This window comes from Ruditapes philippinarum, unplaced genomic scaffold, assembly GCF_026571515.1.
Source record: "Ruditapes philippinarum isolate M1 unplaced genomic scaffold, ASM2657151v2 ctg4444_1_1_1_1, whole genome shotgun sequence".
Classification (NCBI taxonomy): domain Eukaryota; kingdom Metazoa; phylum Mollusca; class Bivalvia; order Venerida; family Veneridae; genus Ruditapes; species Ruditapes philippinarum.
The window spans coordinates 42569-61174 of NW_026865408.1; the positions used below are offsets into that span (position 1 = coordinate 42569).

Here is an 18606-nt window from a genome sequence, read left to right on the forward strand (position 1 = left end):
GTCTGTATGAACCCTGCTAAATAAATCTCCCTATTTTTGATGTCAGAACTTTCTTCTTTGCTTGTTACAAATTCTAAAATCTCCCTCTTTTTGAAGAAAAATCTCCCACTTGATCATCGAAAAAAAGTTCGCATGTACAGAGAAACTCTTTTTCCTTTAAGTCTTATAGGAGAGGTGATACCGCACTCAGTTCCTCGTCGTCATCCTCAAAGTTGTCAGGTGGACGGACATTTCTACAACGTTGAAAAAAAGCGCCAGTTAGCGACATTGCTTTCTTGCAGTTTTTATAATCGTATACTTCCACAGCCTTTTGCATCTCTAATAACTGGTCCCTCATTTTCTCAAGTTCTCCTAAGAGATGAGTTTTTTTGTACTATCGTTGTCAAAGTTTTCTTTCTGTTTCATTAATTTTGGAAAAGTGGAGGCTTTTTTGTGAATACACATGTCATTCAGTACATCTATCAAACATTGACCTATTTCTTCCGTGTCAGGTTCTGCACACTTATAGTGATGAAAAATCATCATTGTTTTTATCATATATGATGAGTATAGCTTTATATTTGACGTAGTAAGTATCTTCCCGTGCTCCTCATTATTTCCATTTATTAGATATTTAAGAAGACGGTACACGATTTTATGATTTTGTGAAAGAACATCTCGCATGACGTGAACTTCTGTTTCTGTGAATGTGATACTGTCATGTACCATGAGAATGCTTCCAGTTTGTAATATTTCTTCTCGGAATGGTTCTAGAGGACAATATTTATCCACGATCTGTCTTAGATTTTTATCTTTTATAACAATTGTCGGGACCACATCTACATTAATATCTTTTCTTTCACCAGATTCGTTTTCATATATGAAATTCATTGTCATAGCAGGACGAGATTTTCCACAATACCTATCAAAGTAAATTTTTCTTGCTCCATCTTTAGAAGAAATACTTATGTTATTCTTATCTTCTCTTTTCTCAAAGTAATCAGCGCATCTTGTAATTAGTTCACTTGTCCAGGCAATTATTCGTACAAGATGTTCTTTAAGCTTGCTATATGGATCCATGCAATTTGATTCTTCGCAATTATAAAGCACACAAATGATATCAAACTCATCTGGAAAATTATTTTTTGTACCTTCGTAAAAACTGCCCACTTTGAGTATGTCTCCCTCCCTTTTAGATATTTCCCCGCCATCTGAATTAAACAATACTATGTCTTCTTCAATAAATGTCCAAATTGGGTCATCTTCTAAAACTTTTTGCACGAGTTTCAACACTATTGACTCTATACCATTCTGAATAAAAGCCGTTTCTTGCAAATCAATTTTGAATTTACATTCACTTTCAAAAACATCTTTCAAATAAAGTTCAAGATTATTCCTCTTTTCCGCCATATTTTATTATACAGCACATGTTTACAGTCCATTCACATCATGTTTTAGGATTACCGAGAAATTTCAAGCATCATATGATATATAAACGCTCAATTTCCTGTGGTTTTAAATGTACAATGTTTATTTTATGCACAAGCTACATTCTCGTCTGTACATTCTCATCTGTCAATTGGGAAAAAAACAATAAAACTCCAGCATAAATGTCCTTACTTACACCATAAAAAACAAACAAACAACAAAACATTTCACATTTATACAAATGATTTAGACAAGGTTTATAAACATAATTTATAATGGCTGTTCTAATTATAGAATAACTGCTGCAGAGATTGTTGCAGTCTATTTTACATATGAATAATTGGAGAAATGGATGGTTTAATGCAAGCGTTAAATTTTGATATACGGTAATGATCATAAATGTCTCTTTTTATAAATTTTGACAATTTCTGAAATTTTCAAAACCATAATCAGGTTCTTGAAATGTTCAAGAATTAAATTTTGTTAAAGAGATAGTTCATGAACTTTGAAAGATGGATATTGTGTTCATAATTCTAAGCAAACTTCTTTAAAGGTTCATGAAGTTCATGAACCATATACCCTAAACCCTTATGCTTTATCCCCCCACATTTTTATCCCCCCACATTTTTATCCCCCCCCCACATTTTTATCACCCCACATTTTTTATCCTCCCCACATTTTTACCCCCCCCACCCACATTTTTATCCCCCCATTTTTCTTTCTCCCCACATGCTTTATCCCTTCCACATTTTTATCCCCCCCCCACATTTTTATCCCCCCCCCCAATTTTTTTCTCCCCACATGCTTTATCCCCCCAGATTTTTTCTCCCCACATGCTTTATCCCCCCACATTTTTACCCCCCCCCACATTTTTATCCCCCCCCAATTTTTTTCTCCCCACATGCTTTATCCCCCCAGATTTTTTTCACCCCACATGCTTTATCCCCCCACATTTTTTCTCGCCACTTTCTTAGCCTCTCCTTAACCCCCTTTAATTCACCTTACCACTGATTATTACTGTACTGTCACTTGATTTAACGCCCCGGCGCTAATAAAAATTATAAATATGTGCTTTATAAAACATGATAATCAAATAAATAATTCAATTATAAAAATCATTATTTATTATTATAATCTAATATATAACACAAGATTATAGTTCTCTAATGATTTGACATAACGTGGGTGTCATTTATTGTTGTTTTTAAATAAAAAATATTTGGATGTTTTGGATTGCTCTGAAATGGATAATGAATGTATAAGAGTTTTTTTCCTACAAAATGTGGTTGGGGTGCTAACATAAGTAATAAGAGAGGGTGGGTGCGTTAATTGGAAACAATGTGGTGTGTATTTGAAAATTTACGCATGCAAACTTCAATTCTTATTAAAACATATTTCAAGGTCACAGTTATAAAATTTAACTGCTATCAGTCTGGTTGGGAGTCTGCTGCCTCTGACATTTACAACAGGTGTTGTTTTGAAACACATGCAAAGTTATTGTTACAGCTGGAAGTCGTTTTTTCTTTCTTTTTCAATAGGGGAGATTACTAAGTCTTTTAAAGTGTACTGAAAATCACAAATTTTTTCATATACACTTAACTTTTTCTTAAAACAAAAGATGATTTTTAAACATATATTAAATATTCCAATGTATTTCTATTTCAAAATCCGTACAAAAATTTTGTAAACTGCTGCAGCAGAGATATTCACATCATTTGAGAGCTCATGATTGTCAAAAAATATCATGAATTTATTTAAGCTGAGGATTGTCAAAAAATATTCATGAATTTATTTAAGCTGAGGATTGTCGAAAAATAGTAATGAATTTACTTTTGGTACCAGCAAGTTAAAGTTTAATTTCATAATTAAGTTTTTTGTATAATTGAGGCAATAATTGTATTCTCAATAGTGATTGGTCATATAGTTTAGATGTGAGATATTCCCTCAGAATATTATGAAAGTTTTGTTCAGTATTTTAAAGATGGTTGGCAGTAATATTATTGCTCATTCATAAGGTACATGTACTTATTTTTTTATAGTCCTACTTTCTGGTGTCTAAAATAATACATGTGGATCACATATAACTAATCTTAAAAAATTGCGCAAATGTAAAACTGGAAAGTTATTTGACCTTTACAAGTGTCAATATGACCGAAATATCTATAGAAAATATAAATGTTTAAATGCTTTTAAAAAACGATAATGTTTCAAAACAACTCTTTGCAGTCAGACAATTTTTGACTTTTCCATTAAAATATTTTGCCGTAGCTAAATTGCCTTTTAGAAGTAGTTTTAAACAGATATCGTAGGTTTTAAAAAAAATGAATCACCGTTGATATATAATTTATATACTTTGGGGTAGATATCTATGCGATTTTAATTGAATGAGTAACAGGTACGGCGATGCACCAACCTAATATTATCCTTTCAAACCACGGAGGTAGCCCGGGGCGAGAAAGATCGACTATAATACGAAAATGACGATCAATTACTCTACACGGATAATCGCCCCAATGGTACTATGTACCTACAAATACTGTTAAATATTTCACTATTTCAGATGAAGAATAAAAAATTTGACAAGTATTCATCCGTGAAAAAAATCTCAACTTTAATGGTCATTATTTATTTTTATACTGCCGACGATTTTTTAATGCTAAAGAGGGTGGCTTAAATGTTTATCATTCAATAGATCTAGTAACGAGAACCTTCGTAGATGTTTTCGACAACTTTTCTAACACATTTTGTTATTTTCGGATGTAAAAAAAAACAACGTATATTACTTTAAATGTACTCTTTCGGCAAATGGATTCTTACACTCATAATACGTATATCAAGTTTTTATTAGTGTATATAATTGGAGCACATATATCTGGAAGTTACGTCGGCTTGAACGACTGTGAAACTAGATCTTCTTGTACAAGTGACTTTTTCCTCTTGGCGTTTTTCTTTTTCTTTTTATTTTCGAGTGGCATTGTGTCAAAGTTTTCATACTTATAGCATAAAGGAACGGGTTTTTTTTTATTTGTTTCGGTGTTTTAAACAGTGTTAAGAATTAGATTTGTTGTTTGTAGTTAGATTTGCGCTGATACGAAGATGTATCAATTTGGCTACCCGGAGGAAAAGATGCTAAGGTATTTAGATTAGTTATTGCCCCTTAGGCAGCTGTGATTAATTAGTTGATTACTTTTATAAATAGATTGTTTTTTTCTCACTCAATAATCGAGGCCAGTGAATATAAAAATTTGATAATAACGATTAAATAATATTTTTGATAGTTTTTTTTTTTCATTTTGAATTTGTATTAAAAGTACATTCCTTTTAGATATTACAATTCCTTTTTATTTTTATGCCATGGTTTAAAGGCGCCACTGAATTATTTTCTTATATACCTGTACATGTAGCTTAAATTATGTTATGAATGATGCCTTAAAGGCCCATTAAGTGTCAAAAATGCTATTATTTTTATTTCTCATAAGCTTTTTATCTTTGTTTTAAAAAAAAAAATTATTGGCGTCATAACTGAACCTCTGTTGTTTCTCTTGCATATTATTTTGCAATAAGTACCGTGTAGTGATTTAGTATTTTAAATTTGTATAGATTCCTTAGTTAAAATAATCATTTTGTTTACATGTTTCTACCTTAGTACCTTAGAAGTTATTTCACATTCAGCACTATATACTGTATAATATAAGCATGTCACAATGTTCTTAATCAGGTATTACAACATTATAAAACACATATTTATCCCTTTCTTTCAAATGAAAAAAAAAAAAAAATCTCAGGTAAACCTGCCTTTAATTTGAAGAGTAGGAACTGTCTTTTGGTAATAGAATTAATCCACACATTTTTTTTTTCTCTCTCTCAGCTAATCCAGAGGCTGGGGGGGGGGGGGTATACAAACATATAGAACAAGCTAGTGGAACTTTATATTGTGACCAGTTCAGCACTTTGAAGCTGTTACAGCAGTAAAAGTTTTTGTTTTGTACCCCTGGATTAGGTGTGGAAAACCCAATATTTGCTTAGTCTCAAATAACTATTTTTGGGATTTCTTGTTTAAAATATCAACAATTTGTATACAACTGGGTCATGTTGACCTGGATCAATAATGACTTCTAATACTGTGTGGCAGTGTGGCCGATGGGTAACATGTCGGACTAGTAATATAAGGATTGATGGCTGTGTGGGTGCAAACCCCGTCAGGGGCAAGTCGTTGTTTCTGTGACCAAGAAACTTTACACTCATTGCTTAGTACTGGTTGGTTCCAGGAATGGATTCGAGAGTATTTCAATAAGCTTAAAGCTAATACTGTGCTTAAAGTGTCTGCCTCTCAAACCCAGAGATCAAGGGTTTGAGACCTACTTGGGTCATCACCATGTTTCCTCATTTGACACCCAGTCTCGAGGTTACAAAACTTCTTTCTCAGCTCTGTCTTGTCTCATTGTCATAAAACTCAAAGCAACCCCCCCCCCCCCAAAAAAAAAAAAAAAAAAAAAAAAAAAAAACACACACAGCCAAAAAACCATAAAACTTAAGCAAACCCCAACCCATCTCCCACCCCAATCCCCCCCCCAACCCCCCAAATAAAAAAAAAAAACACAAAAAATAAAAACAAAGTAAACAAAACAACACAAAAAAAACAACAAAAAACAACTACAATAAAACAACATGCAAAGCAAAAAGCAAATTATTATTATCATGTTGGATAATTTATTTGGATAAATGTATTTTAAGAGGTGTTTGCTTAAGAGAGGTAAAATTTATTGTGAAGTAAAAAAATAAGAACTCATCTGAAAATTCTTAAAATTCCTTTTATATACCAACATTAAACAGCCGTCTTCAGGGTACTTTTTGTAGTCTTACAAAAGGAAAAATCTATACTCTTTTGAGAGGAGGTCAGTTAACAGAGGGCCATTTTACCAAGGTTCTACTGTATATATATTGTATATTCATTGCTGATATTAATTTAAAGAAATCTCAATTTAGAAATAATAATACAATGTAATAAAATAATAATGAAATTAGGCAACCTTAATAGTATTGAGTGTTTACATGCAAGCTGGGCTGACTTGAAACCTTATAGTCATGTGACGTTTTCATCGGGGATGTCTTTCATATTTTATGTACTGATAATTTGATAATGTTTTGAATTTATTTACCCAGTAGGTGTTTCTGTCAAAACGATTTTAGTAATATTTCCTACTTAATTATATTTTGACACTTTTGTATTTATTGACATTTAATGTTTAGATAATCAAAAGCATCTAACATGGCAGGTTGTCTCTTTTCTAGAGACCTTAATGGAAGGCAAATATAATCAATAATTAGAAACAGCAAATGTAGAAATGTTTTCAAATGTCATTTTTGAGATATTGAAAACTTTATTCAAAATTTAAATTCGGTCAGTTCTTATCTAGAACTCAGAATATATGTTTTTTTCTGGTACAAACAAACTTTTACAGATAGCTTTACAGTGCACTAACGGTCACAATAGATAAGCCCGTAACTATGTTTTGCTTATTTTGGAAGCTGAAACTGTAAAAGTTTTTTTGTTCCCCCATTAGCTGGGAAAGCCAGATGTATTCTTAATTCCAAAATAAGTCTATTGGATGTCTGATCCAGGCTTTTGAATAAAATTAATTGATTATGACATCCTTTGTTAACATTGTTTATATTAAAGGGAATTTTCAATTCTGACATTTCTGAGTATATTTCTATAATAAATCTTTTTTTGAATGTCCTAGTTGATCTATGAAAGAAGGTCAAATTTTATGGTTTTTTTTTGGCTTTTGGACCTCAGTCGAGGTCAGGGCTTCCATTGAGTTCCAAACTTTGGAAGTCAGAGACTGCAAAATGTGTGACATTGGAAATCACATTATATAGGTAAAGAAGGAAAAGCGCTACATTTTTGAAGTTACAAGCTAAATTCAAGGAGTAAATTACTCCCAAAACTCCATTAGTGGAAGCCCTGCAAGTTCCTTTAAAAATGGACATTTTTTAAATAAGGCATAGATGCCTTTAGTTTGACATGTTCAGTATGGAGAGGATTATGTTATTGATGGTGATTGCCGTTTGCCAATCTTATTTATCTAATGTTGATCTATATCTGCAATCCTCATTGTGGCATGTTTGTTGAACCAGTCATGACTCATGGAATATGGTACCTACTTAAAGATGAAGAAAAACAAAGGAAACTGCCAAAACACTCATTATCTTTTTAAATAGTTACCAGCAGCTGACATATATACACTTTATATCACGAGATGCTATGACTATAAGATGTGGTTTCTTGTATAGTTTGTACAGTTTTTATACTAAGAGTTTTCCTTCAAAAGTAGGTCAAACTTTTGCAATTATATAACAGCCGTCTGTTTCTTTTACAATTTCAGATGCATGCCGGAGGAGGCGATTTCAGCCATTGCCTATAACCATCCTCACCCCAACAGTAATGGGTTCAAGATTAACAACCTTCATTTACGGGGTCTTGGATCTCATCTGGGTACGCAGCAGACGACAGTTTCACAGGTCCAGAGCTCACCACCAAACAGTATGTACTGTAACCAGCAGCAGCAACAACAACAACAACAGAGACAAACAAATATGAACACAAGTTTACCATATATGGATAATCATCCAATATTACACACGTAAGTTGTTGGTGTTTTATAAGCTAATTTAACAATGTTGAAGCAACACATTCATTACTAATTTCCACTTTATTTAAAGGCACATTATGTCTCAGAAACAATTAATTTTTCCTTATATAGAAAGGCAAAATTGTCTTTTGTAACATTTAAAAAATTGGGTTTTGCAAATGTTAAATGTTTTTCACTTAAGCAAAGTAGTACAGAAAGTGAAAAGTAGCAAAATGTAAACAAAGTCGTATTTGCAAAATAATAATATAGGTTTAAGATTAAAAATTGATATATATTTTCACTACATGTAATTAATCTATTAAAAATAACAAAGCCCAATAAGTGATATAAAGTGATAAAGAATGGGCTGCTTAATTTAAGAGGGGCAAAGAGAGCATTGGAGATGATGAGCGGCCTGGGCGGGCAAAACAGGCCACTAACGATGAAACTGCGTGCACTGACTGATATCAGTCAGAATTGCCTGAACTGAACCAAAGTTTCATCATTAGTGGCCTCTTTTGGTCGTCAAGAATTATATCGGGCAGAGAACTTTTTGATGATACCTCGTATTTTACATATTCTTGGATGTTTGAAAATTGTTTTAGAAAAATAATTATGTACATAAATGAAACTTCACTTAACTGTTTTTTTACATCCTTAATTACAACATGCAGGATCTTTAAAAATAGAATATCAAATGTTGGGATTATCAATGTGCAGGAGTTATCTCCCCAACAGATATATATATTTATACTATCAGCTAAAACTTACTTTGTTTTTGTCATTATTTTGTCATTATTATAATTACATGTTTTTAGTGTGTTTTCTAATTTTTGAATAGGCTTGGTTTGCTTTTTAACTTTTTTATCTGAAAAGTTACTTAATTGATTACAATTCATAGGTACCTGTATAATATATCAATACACATGATTGTATTTTAATATTTAGTAAGTAGTGTCAACTATTTTATATTCATATTAATTACTCGGTTATATTATTTTTTTTACTTTTTAAAAAAAAGAGTATGAAATCGATAAATTATTAACAATTATTCATAAAAATAATTTATGCTTTAGAAAGAATCGAAACGTCACATCTGATTGATTGATAAAAAGTTTTTTTTTACGACGCAAGTGTAGGGACAAGACGAGTGTCTCTAAAACTATTAATACAGCTTGTCGATGAACGTCAGTTATAATATTCAACAAATATACACGTCGTACCATGTTAAAATTTGTTTAAATCAGATTATAATTATTAGCGAACACATTATTTATGTTAACTACTCTAACCCAAGGCTATTATTTTAAAAGATTCTTATCCGTACTTAACTCCCCTTGTTAAGTGTCGAAAATAAATTAGTCTTTGCAAATTGAACCCAGATTTTGCGTATTACTTTCCTCCAGGGTTATTTATGCATATATTTTTTTTCAACTTTAAAGTACTAATGTATTTGATAAGCAGCTATTGCTTTATTTTAAAATATTTAAATGCTGTCTGTCATAAATTTATTTTCGAAAAAAAATACAACACTTTCTATAAAAAGAAAAGAAAAGTCTTTGCATATGTTGTCATGATTATTATAATTTATTCATATATATTTATTATAATCATACATTAAAATCTTTTTCGTAAAATCTTTTTTCTTGTTATGCTGGGATGCAAAATGTTTCAAAGTTTATTATTGTCACAATCTGTAATTTCTGTGATCACCTTAAAAAGATAATGAGTGTTTTGGTGGTTTCCTTTGTTTTGTTCATCTTTAAGTAGTTACCATATTCCATGAGTCATGAACAGTCTCTGTATGAAGCACTGCTTAGATTTATTCTCGTCCTTACCTAATACAATGCACTGCACGAGGGGCATCTGCAGTTTTCCTTCACAAAAAGGTGGGAAGAGACAGTTTGACCTCTGCGTCTTATGAACGTATCAGTGTCACTTAAAATCCAATGGTTTTGCAGTTACTTAAACCATTGTAATTGTGCTGAATGCATTTTTATTTATTTTCAGAACTCTACCGGACAGTCCACCAGATTCGGAGCCGTACTCCCCACCGGACGGTCATCCTCATACAAATGGACAGACGAACCATCACGTTCACTCTAGCAACCATTCGCTCACAAATAATCATCATAATACTCACCAAGGTTGGTACCAGTTATTTATTATACCGGTCAGAATGGTAGCAATGGGTTGGTACCAGTCATTCAATATACCAGTCAGAATGGTAGCAATGGGTTGGTACCAGTCATTCAATATACCAGTCAGAATGGTAGCAATGGGTTGGTACCAGTCATTCAATATACCAGTCAGAATGGTAGCAGTGGGTTGGTACCAGTCATTCAATATACCAGTCAGAATGGTAGCAATGGGTTGGTACCAGTCATTCAATATACCAGTCAGAATGGTAGCAATGGGTTGGTACAAGTCAGAATGGTAGCAGTGGGTTGGTACCAGTCATTCAATATACCAGTCAGAATGGTAGCAATGGTTGGTACCAGTCATTCAATATACCAGTCAGAATGGTAGCAGTGGGTTGGTACCACTTGTATAAAGGACTGCCTCTGAATCCCTTTAATTGAATGTGACACTGTACATAATTGTATATAAAGGGGTGGATGGTGGCATTGTAACATTTTTGTAATGAAATGACTCAAAATCATCCATCTTCAAGCTATGTCAGGGTCATGACTTGTTCAAACCTGAAAGAAGCACCTCTGAGGTTTGAAAGGCTTTAAGCATAAAATTTTGAATTCTAACATATATCATCTTGGGCACTTCACAGGTTTTCATGGTTTTATCATATTATTTGAGCCGTGTCATGACAAAACCCACATAATGGGTTTGCGACCAGCATGGATCCAGACCAGCCTGCGCATCTGCGCAGTCTGTTCAGGATCCATGCTGTTCGCTAGCAGTTTCTTTACTTGTTATAGAGTCTGTAAGGGAACAGCATGGATCCTGATCAGACTGCGCAGTGCACAGGCTGGTCTGGATCCATGCTGGTCGCAAACCCATTATGTTGGTTTTGTCATAACGTGGCTCATTTATAATTAGTGTCAGGGCAACATCTTTTCTAATTTATCTTCAATCAGTTTTTGTGACAGCTTGTAAACCCTTTGTTTATAATGTCAGTGATAAAAAATAACTACTTTACTGCTTTCCTGTTTTGATTTAAATGTCAACATTTAAAAGGGACTCCACTGAGATTTTTTGACATGACGGGACTGAAAATAATTTTTCAAGATTGATGTTCCATTTGATAGGTTAGACCAAGAACTTGTGTGCAAAATTTCAAATCATTTGCTTACACTGTTTTTCCTAAATACCTATTTAAATTGTGAAAAATGAGCCAAAATTGAAAAGGGTTGCAACACTTTTCGCTCAAAAAGGGCTAAGAATAGCATGACAGTACACTACAATTTTCAATTTATTTCTGAATCTATTTCTTATTTATCATTTTCATATCTTTCTGTTTTAATAAGTGCCCTATGTAAGAAATTCAAATTTTATATTTCTTGTATCTTTAATGATGAGTTTTACTGTAATCAAACTATATCACCAACGGACAGACTGTAATATCTTTCATTATTAACATCTACAGTTTTAATGAAACAAAAAAGAAGAGTGAATTATAATTAATAATATTGAATATATCTCACTTTCATCAAAATATTTCTTATATTTTTCACTTCCATTTTAAGATTTCTTTATGTTTCTCACTTTCATTTGAAGAATTCGTACATTCTTCACTTTCATTTTGAAGAATTCTTGTATTTTTCACTTACATACATAGCAAAATATCTTCTTTATTTCGACCGTCATTTACATATTTTAAAATGTTCGTGTATGTATAGGATTCATTAGTGCAAACAGATTAGTAATTTCATGTTAATCTTGAAATAAAATCTATGAAAAAATGCAGACAAAAAAAAGAGAGGTCGACGCTAAATTAGGACAAAATTCTATAAAAAGGTCATGTGACGTAAGAGATTTTGATATCGCGTGCATTTCTGTTGTCAAAAGTCATTTAAATTGTGTAATAATACATGTAATGTACGACTTTGAAAATAAAGGATTGGTAATCTTAGCGTTGATAATCACCAGACAATGGTAGCAAAGAACTTAAAGTAACTCCACTGAGGTTAAAAAGCATAAAAACACAAAATTTAAATTTCTTACATAGATCAGCTGGGGCACTTAAAAGACTAAAGAAAGATACGCGAAAGATAATTAAGAAAAATACCAAGAAATGAATTGAATTTCATTCAGATTTGAGTAAAAAGCGTTGCAACGCTTTTCAAGTTTGGAGATATTTTCACAATTAGAATAATTATTCTGGAAAAACGGAGTGAGCAAATGATCTGAAATTTTCCACACAAGTTATTGGTCAAGATCTACATCAAATGGAACATTTACGTTGAAAAATTATTTCCAGTCCTGTCATGTCAAAAAAACAACTCAGTTGAGTCCCTTTAAGATAAGTTTTTAAACCCTTAGCCTATTAGCGACAACAGATTCTACCCAGATGACAAGTGCAGACAAAGATCTGCTGGTAGTCATCCATGCTGTCTGATCATGGTCTGCACTATTGACAATTCAGTTAGAAAATATTTCAAATAGATAAATAGTTTTGACGGAATTGAGAGAGTCTGACGGAAAGTCCATTTAAGATATTAATTAAGTGTGGTAAGAGCGTATGATTAACATTGGACAGTAAGATAATGGTATGGTGTTTTTAACTTAATAATAGAAAATATAAATAAATGAATTTTTCTTCTAAATCAAAATGTGGGCCACTATGGTCAAGTGGTTAAGGTTGTTGACTTTGAACTAATTACCCATTATTGCTGTTGGTTCAAATTCTGCAAAGAATTTTTTTTTTATTGGGTAGGGGTTTGGGTGGTTGGGGATGGTATGTTTGTGGGATTATCCATTAAGAGGTTATATGTACCTGAAATAATGTATGGGTAGATACCTGAATTCTTCCTTCACCAGTTATTCTGAGACCTTTATAAGTTTTATTAGGATATATGTCACAGGGTAAGAAAAATGTGCGACCTGACAGTAACTCACCTGACAGTAACTCGAACCCGTGACCATCGGAATACCTTTTCAGGGCTGTACTCACTGACCTATCTAACTGCTTACACATCTTCTCTCCTATATAATGAACTGTTCTAAACTGTGACATACTCCCCTGCTATATAGAAATTCATCCTCGAATTTCTCTGGGTTACAGAGCATTGTAAATTAAACTCTGAACTTCATGCTGTCACTGTCCCCTGTTCCTGGTGCCAAATGTCAAAGTGTGAGAAAAATATGCAGCCTGACAGGGACTTGAACCTGGGACCCTCAGAATACAGTTCTGCGGCTCTACCGACTGAGTTATCCGGCCACTAACACTTCTTCCTTTAATAGTGAACAGTTCTGAACCGTGACATATAACCAAATGCCCTCTCAAAACAATCTTTTATTTATCAACTGAAACTTGAAAGAATTGAAGGAAATGAGAATGGCTAAAAGATAAAACTTTTATGGCAGCTGTGAGCAATTAGCATACTTTTGACTTTGGATCAAAGAAAAACTTCATTTAGATAAGCTCCATTGACCTCTTTGTTTCTAGAAAATTTAATAAAAGAAAATTAAACACATTTGATTCTAGTTTCTTTTTCTTCTTTTGGTTGGGTTTTATAAATAAAATGCATTGACATAATATGGCATGGTGATTCGACTACTTTCCATACTTGGTTGATTTCGCATATATTTCTTGTCCGATATTTAAAACCTTAAAAGGGACAGGCACAGGATCTACACCGTTAGCTACCTTTTTCACTGTGCTAACAAGTCTATTTTTCTACAAAATGAAGTACAAATGTAATTTGATGGATTGATTCAACACTGTTTTTATCGCAATAAGAAAGCGCTAGGGATATAACGAGGGCTCCAGCCGTAAAAAAAATATAACCCCACCAACAAAAGAAAACAAAATTTCGTTAATTGGTTTTTGACTTTTAATTATGAAATTGCACCTGCTTAAATATGCACAGTCGAGGACTCTTCAGTCATTAATTATTAATTACTTATGCATATGATAGAGGTTATATTTCAAAACAATTTAAAAAGAGTGTCGCATTGCGATGTATACATTTACTCCTGTTACTGTCAGAGTATTCAAAATGTCAACACAGTAATGTTGAATGTAGAATATTTTAATATCGGGTAGTCTCGTTTCATAAATAAATAAGAGAAATTTGGTATTAGGCACTGTCAGTGCCCCAAAAAGCCGTTCATCTGATAACGTCAGTATAACTAATGGTGTGTTCGGACCTCACCTGGTACGGACATTTATTCTTAAGCCTCATTATTTACTCATAAAAAGATTTCAAGTTTACTTTTTTTCGCCTTTTCCCATTTCCTTTTCTGTTTATTCTCCCAATTTAATAGTTATAAATAAATCTTAAGATAGCTGTGTAGATTTTTGTATGTTTTCAATTCTATAATGACTTATTGAACATTTTGTTGTTTTTTTTTCCTAATGTAAAGTTCTTATTTTTCTTTTGAGAAGAAATTATTTTTAAGTTTCTATTTGACAGTTCTTTTTTGGTTCATAAGCAGAACTTTCTTTTTGTTTCTAGTCAGTAATTCTATTTGTTTCTTTTTTACAACTTCTTTTTGTTACTTTAAAGCAGTTCTTTTTGTTGGCTGGCTTTTGTTTGTTTCTTTTACAAGTTCTTTTTGTTTCTATTTTTAGTTGGAAGTTCTTTTTAATTTTCTATTTCTAGTTGGAAGTTCTTTTTGTTTCTTTTTAGTAGATTTTTTGTTTGTATTGAACAGTTTTTTTTATTTGATTCAGCAAGGTTAAGTTTGTAAAAGGTCTATTAAAGTGGATACATGTTGTAGGTCTAAAATGGGCACATTTTCCAATAGTATTTTAAATATTGATAAAAACAATAGAAACTGCATCATTTGGATTTTCTTGCTCCTTGAAAAAAATATTTCAGTCCCATCATAAGTCTAAAAAAACCTCAGTGGAGTCCCTTTAAGGTGAAAAACTTTTTACTTTCACAATGTTGAAAAAAACAACTAATAATTTACTTTTTTTTTATCAGTGAGTTCATTAAATTACAAATATGATTGTATTGAAACATCAACACGATGTTACATACATCTACTATATTGTCAATCATTTGTTATTAAATTATTTCACACTTACAGTTAATTTAATTTTTAGCTAAACGAGGCATAAAATTTACACGCCATTCGTATAATCGGCTTTTATTTATGTGATATGTGCCGTACTTATGACTTACTACGAACAATGGGACACGTATAGCATTTCAAACAGCATTTATTAAAGGCAGTTACGTGGAAAATCAGGACGTCTAACATTACAAACCAGGTTGAACTATTGACTATTTCATTCAAATTACCAACTGGTAAGGTTTTGTCAGGCTTGTCAAAAATAGCCCTATTGTGGCGGCCGTCATATCTGTTACACGCAATTAACAGTAATTTTTTAACGTACTGCAATTTTAGTCCTGAAAAGGCAAAAGAATAATGTCTAAGTTATTTTTTAGATACATGGTTGGTTACGATTGTAATGATTTTGCGGAAATTATTTGATTTAAAAGAGTTAAGAAGTAAGACAAAATGGCCGAAAGTGGTCAGTTTTTACAGAACGGGCTCGATGATTGGGAATATGGGATTGATTTTGGTGAAAATGGTAAGTTAAAATGTAGAAGTGGATGATTCGTTGCGATTGAGTGTTTGTTTTGTCGCAAACACAAACATGTACAGTAGGTACGCTGTGCATGTTGATGTCAACGTAACATGCATGTTCGTGTAGCAAACTAAAATTATTATTGTCTTCAAAACGTTTCTTTATTAAAAATGAATTTGATCGTATTGTTCTATGTACATATACTAGCATTTCAGGTTGGTGGTACAATTGTTCACTTTTATATTTATAAATAAATTATAAATTTTGTGTTTTCCGATTGAAACCGAGAACATGCTGACGTGCTAAAGGATTCATATATTTTGCAATGTGATCATAATTTATAAAAATATTTAACCGTCAAAAATAATAATACAAATATTTATTTATAAATAATTAAATATTATAGAAAATAGTGCTTACATTTTGTTAAATTTTGTCATAAGTACAAGAATAAAGAAAAAATAATAAAGTTAAATCTGAAGAAAAACCCGACAACAGATCCTATATGTTTAGTGTCGAGGATAAATAGAATGAGCGATATTTTTCAGTAGAAAATTACATTGAAGGTTTTTTTTTATATACCTGCCATATATTTGACCTAGCTATTTTCTTTTGAAATTTGGAAAATACGATTTCAACAGCCGGCGACATCGCAATATGTTACGAAGTTTAGTGCTGTAGCGGGATCGTATGTCGAAGGTCAGGTGCTGTGTGATGCATGCTTACAACTATAATACGCTGATTATTTATATCCTTCAAATCATATTGTAGAAAAATAATACGAATAAAGAAAAAAAAGAGATCGTTAAAAAAAGGTGGAAAACCCGTACGCGCCTTCCACTTAGAATTAATTACGGTCTTTTAGGAGATTACGGATGGATGTTCATTATATTGCATTTTGAAAATGTTTTAAATTTATCTCATAGAAATTGTTTATAAGAAATTTAGACAGGGTAATGATTTTCAAGTCAATATGGAATTATTATATAATATATGAAATTCACGTTGAAGTTAAGGTAATTGATACTTACTTTCACCTTACTTTATGGAAAAAAGCGGTACAAAAAAGGTGCATAGAATATTATTTAGTGTATAAAATTGAATTGACAATTAAGAATATTGATTGGAAGGAAAGAAAAAAAAAGAACATGAAAAGAATTTTATTTTTTTTCATGATTGTTTTTGACATATTTATTGTTTAATTTTGAATAAAATTATGTTATGTTAAAAATAGATTATTTTTCAAGCTTTGATATATTTTACTTTCAACTTACTCAAAGGAGATACAGAGTTTTTTATTCATTTTTCTGTAATTTTCTATCTTTTACCGTAAAAAATGTTCAACAAGAAGTGAATTACATTAACCAAATAAAAAAATAATGGTGTAAAATATGTGTCAAATGAAAACACCGAATATTTGGTAATGGAAATTAGATAATATAAATATTTCTTTATTTAAAAGTTAAAAATATTTCTAATAATTGTAATTAAGTAAAGCTTTTGATTTTGAAATAGATTTAGTTTACATTTATTTATATATCTTGGTTTTACATATTGAATATATTTTCAAAAAAAACAAAACGATGCAGATATTTATTTCAACCATACAAGGAAATTAAATAATGTTCACTGTTACAAGAAAATTATAAAGTAATTTTTTCTGTCTTTAGAAGTAAATGAATTTAAGTCATTTCTAACCATAAGTTTTAGGAAATAAAAAAAAAAATTTCTTACCATTATAGGAATGAAATAGTAATTTAGTATTAGTGGGCATGACCATTACGCTAATTCAACAGGGTTATAATTAGGTTAATGAATATTCAATACCCTGACATGCCATTGACCTTTAACCCTTATAGATACTTAAAGAAGTCATAATTTACTGTAACAACTGCTCCAATTTATTATAGATTATTAAATGAAAATAAATAATTAAAGTAAATAATAAAAAATAAAATAAATATAGATAGATAAAAAATATAATAAAAAATAGATAATAAAATAAGATAATGGAAATAATGATGATAATGATAAAATTTTCATTTCAAGAAAGTTACTTTCACAAGTAAAAGACATGAATAGAAAACTGTTGAAGAGGAAAACTAAATAAATATGTCATGTTTTCATCATACAGGCATCAGACATAAATAAACAAAATAAGTAAATAAATAAATAAATAAATAAATGAATAAAATAAATAAAATAAATATAAATAAATAAATGAATGAATAAATAAATGCATGAATGAATGAATAAATAAATAAATAAATAAATAAATAAATAAATAAATAAATAAATAAATAAATAAATAACATTAAATAAAAGAAATAAACCAGCGATAAATAAATAAATAAATAGAAAAATAAATAAACAAATAAATAAATAAACCATCAATAAATAAATAAATAACATACAAATAAACAAAATAAAAAAGATGTTAATATATGAAAATTACTTTATTTATTTAAAAAACATGTTGAGAAATAATCAGTTCAAGTGGTATGATAATAATCAGTCAATCACTAGATAATAGAACCTTTCATGTAAGCACCATCTCGGTTTCCACTACAGTAAAATTCATTGTATCATTGTTAAATTTTACGAATGGCGAGGAATATTTAAATGTTATTATCTCGGCCAAATATTCCAAATATCTTTCATCATAAAATTTGTATTATTTCCTTACATCTTAAACATAAAAGTGTTTTCTTTGTCATTTTTTTGTAATAAAAAATTGTTAGTCGGTGGAGTTTTTGGTTAGATTGAGAACAGAAATATTGCTCTTAGATATTAAGATGTATGAATATGCGGAGGTGATTTTGATGATGTTAAATGGCCATT

General features: G+C 31.1%; 1 protein-coding gene across 8 annotated transcripts in view; it reads left to right on the top strand.

Moving 5' to 3' along the window:
* The window catches only part of LOC132728907 (myelin regulatory factor-like), a 91730-nt gene that overhangs the window by 41158 nt on the left and 31966 nt on the right, over window positions 1-18606 (top strand). For 5 of the 8 annotated variants that reach the window (XM_060714624.1, XM_060714619.1, XM_060714621.1 and 2 more), the window contains 2 exons: window positions 7797-8054; window positions 10053-10189. In XM_060714624.1, coding sequence (XP_060570607.1) covers window positions 7797-8054; window positions 10053-10189 — 395 coding nt within the window. Of the gene's footprint in view, window positions 1-4057; window positions 4542-7796; window positions 8055-10052; window positions 10190-15574; window positions 15769-16637; window positions 16782-18606 lie in introns of those variants that run through there. The other 3 variants (XM_060714622.1, XM_060714625.1, XM_060714628.1) reach the window with 3 other exon arrangements.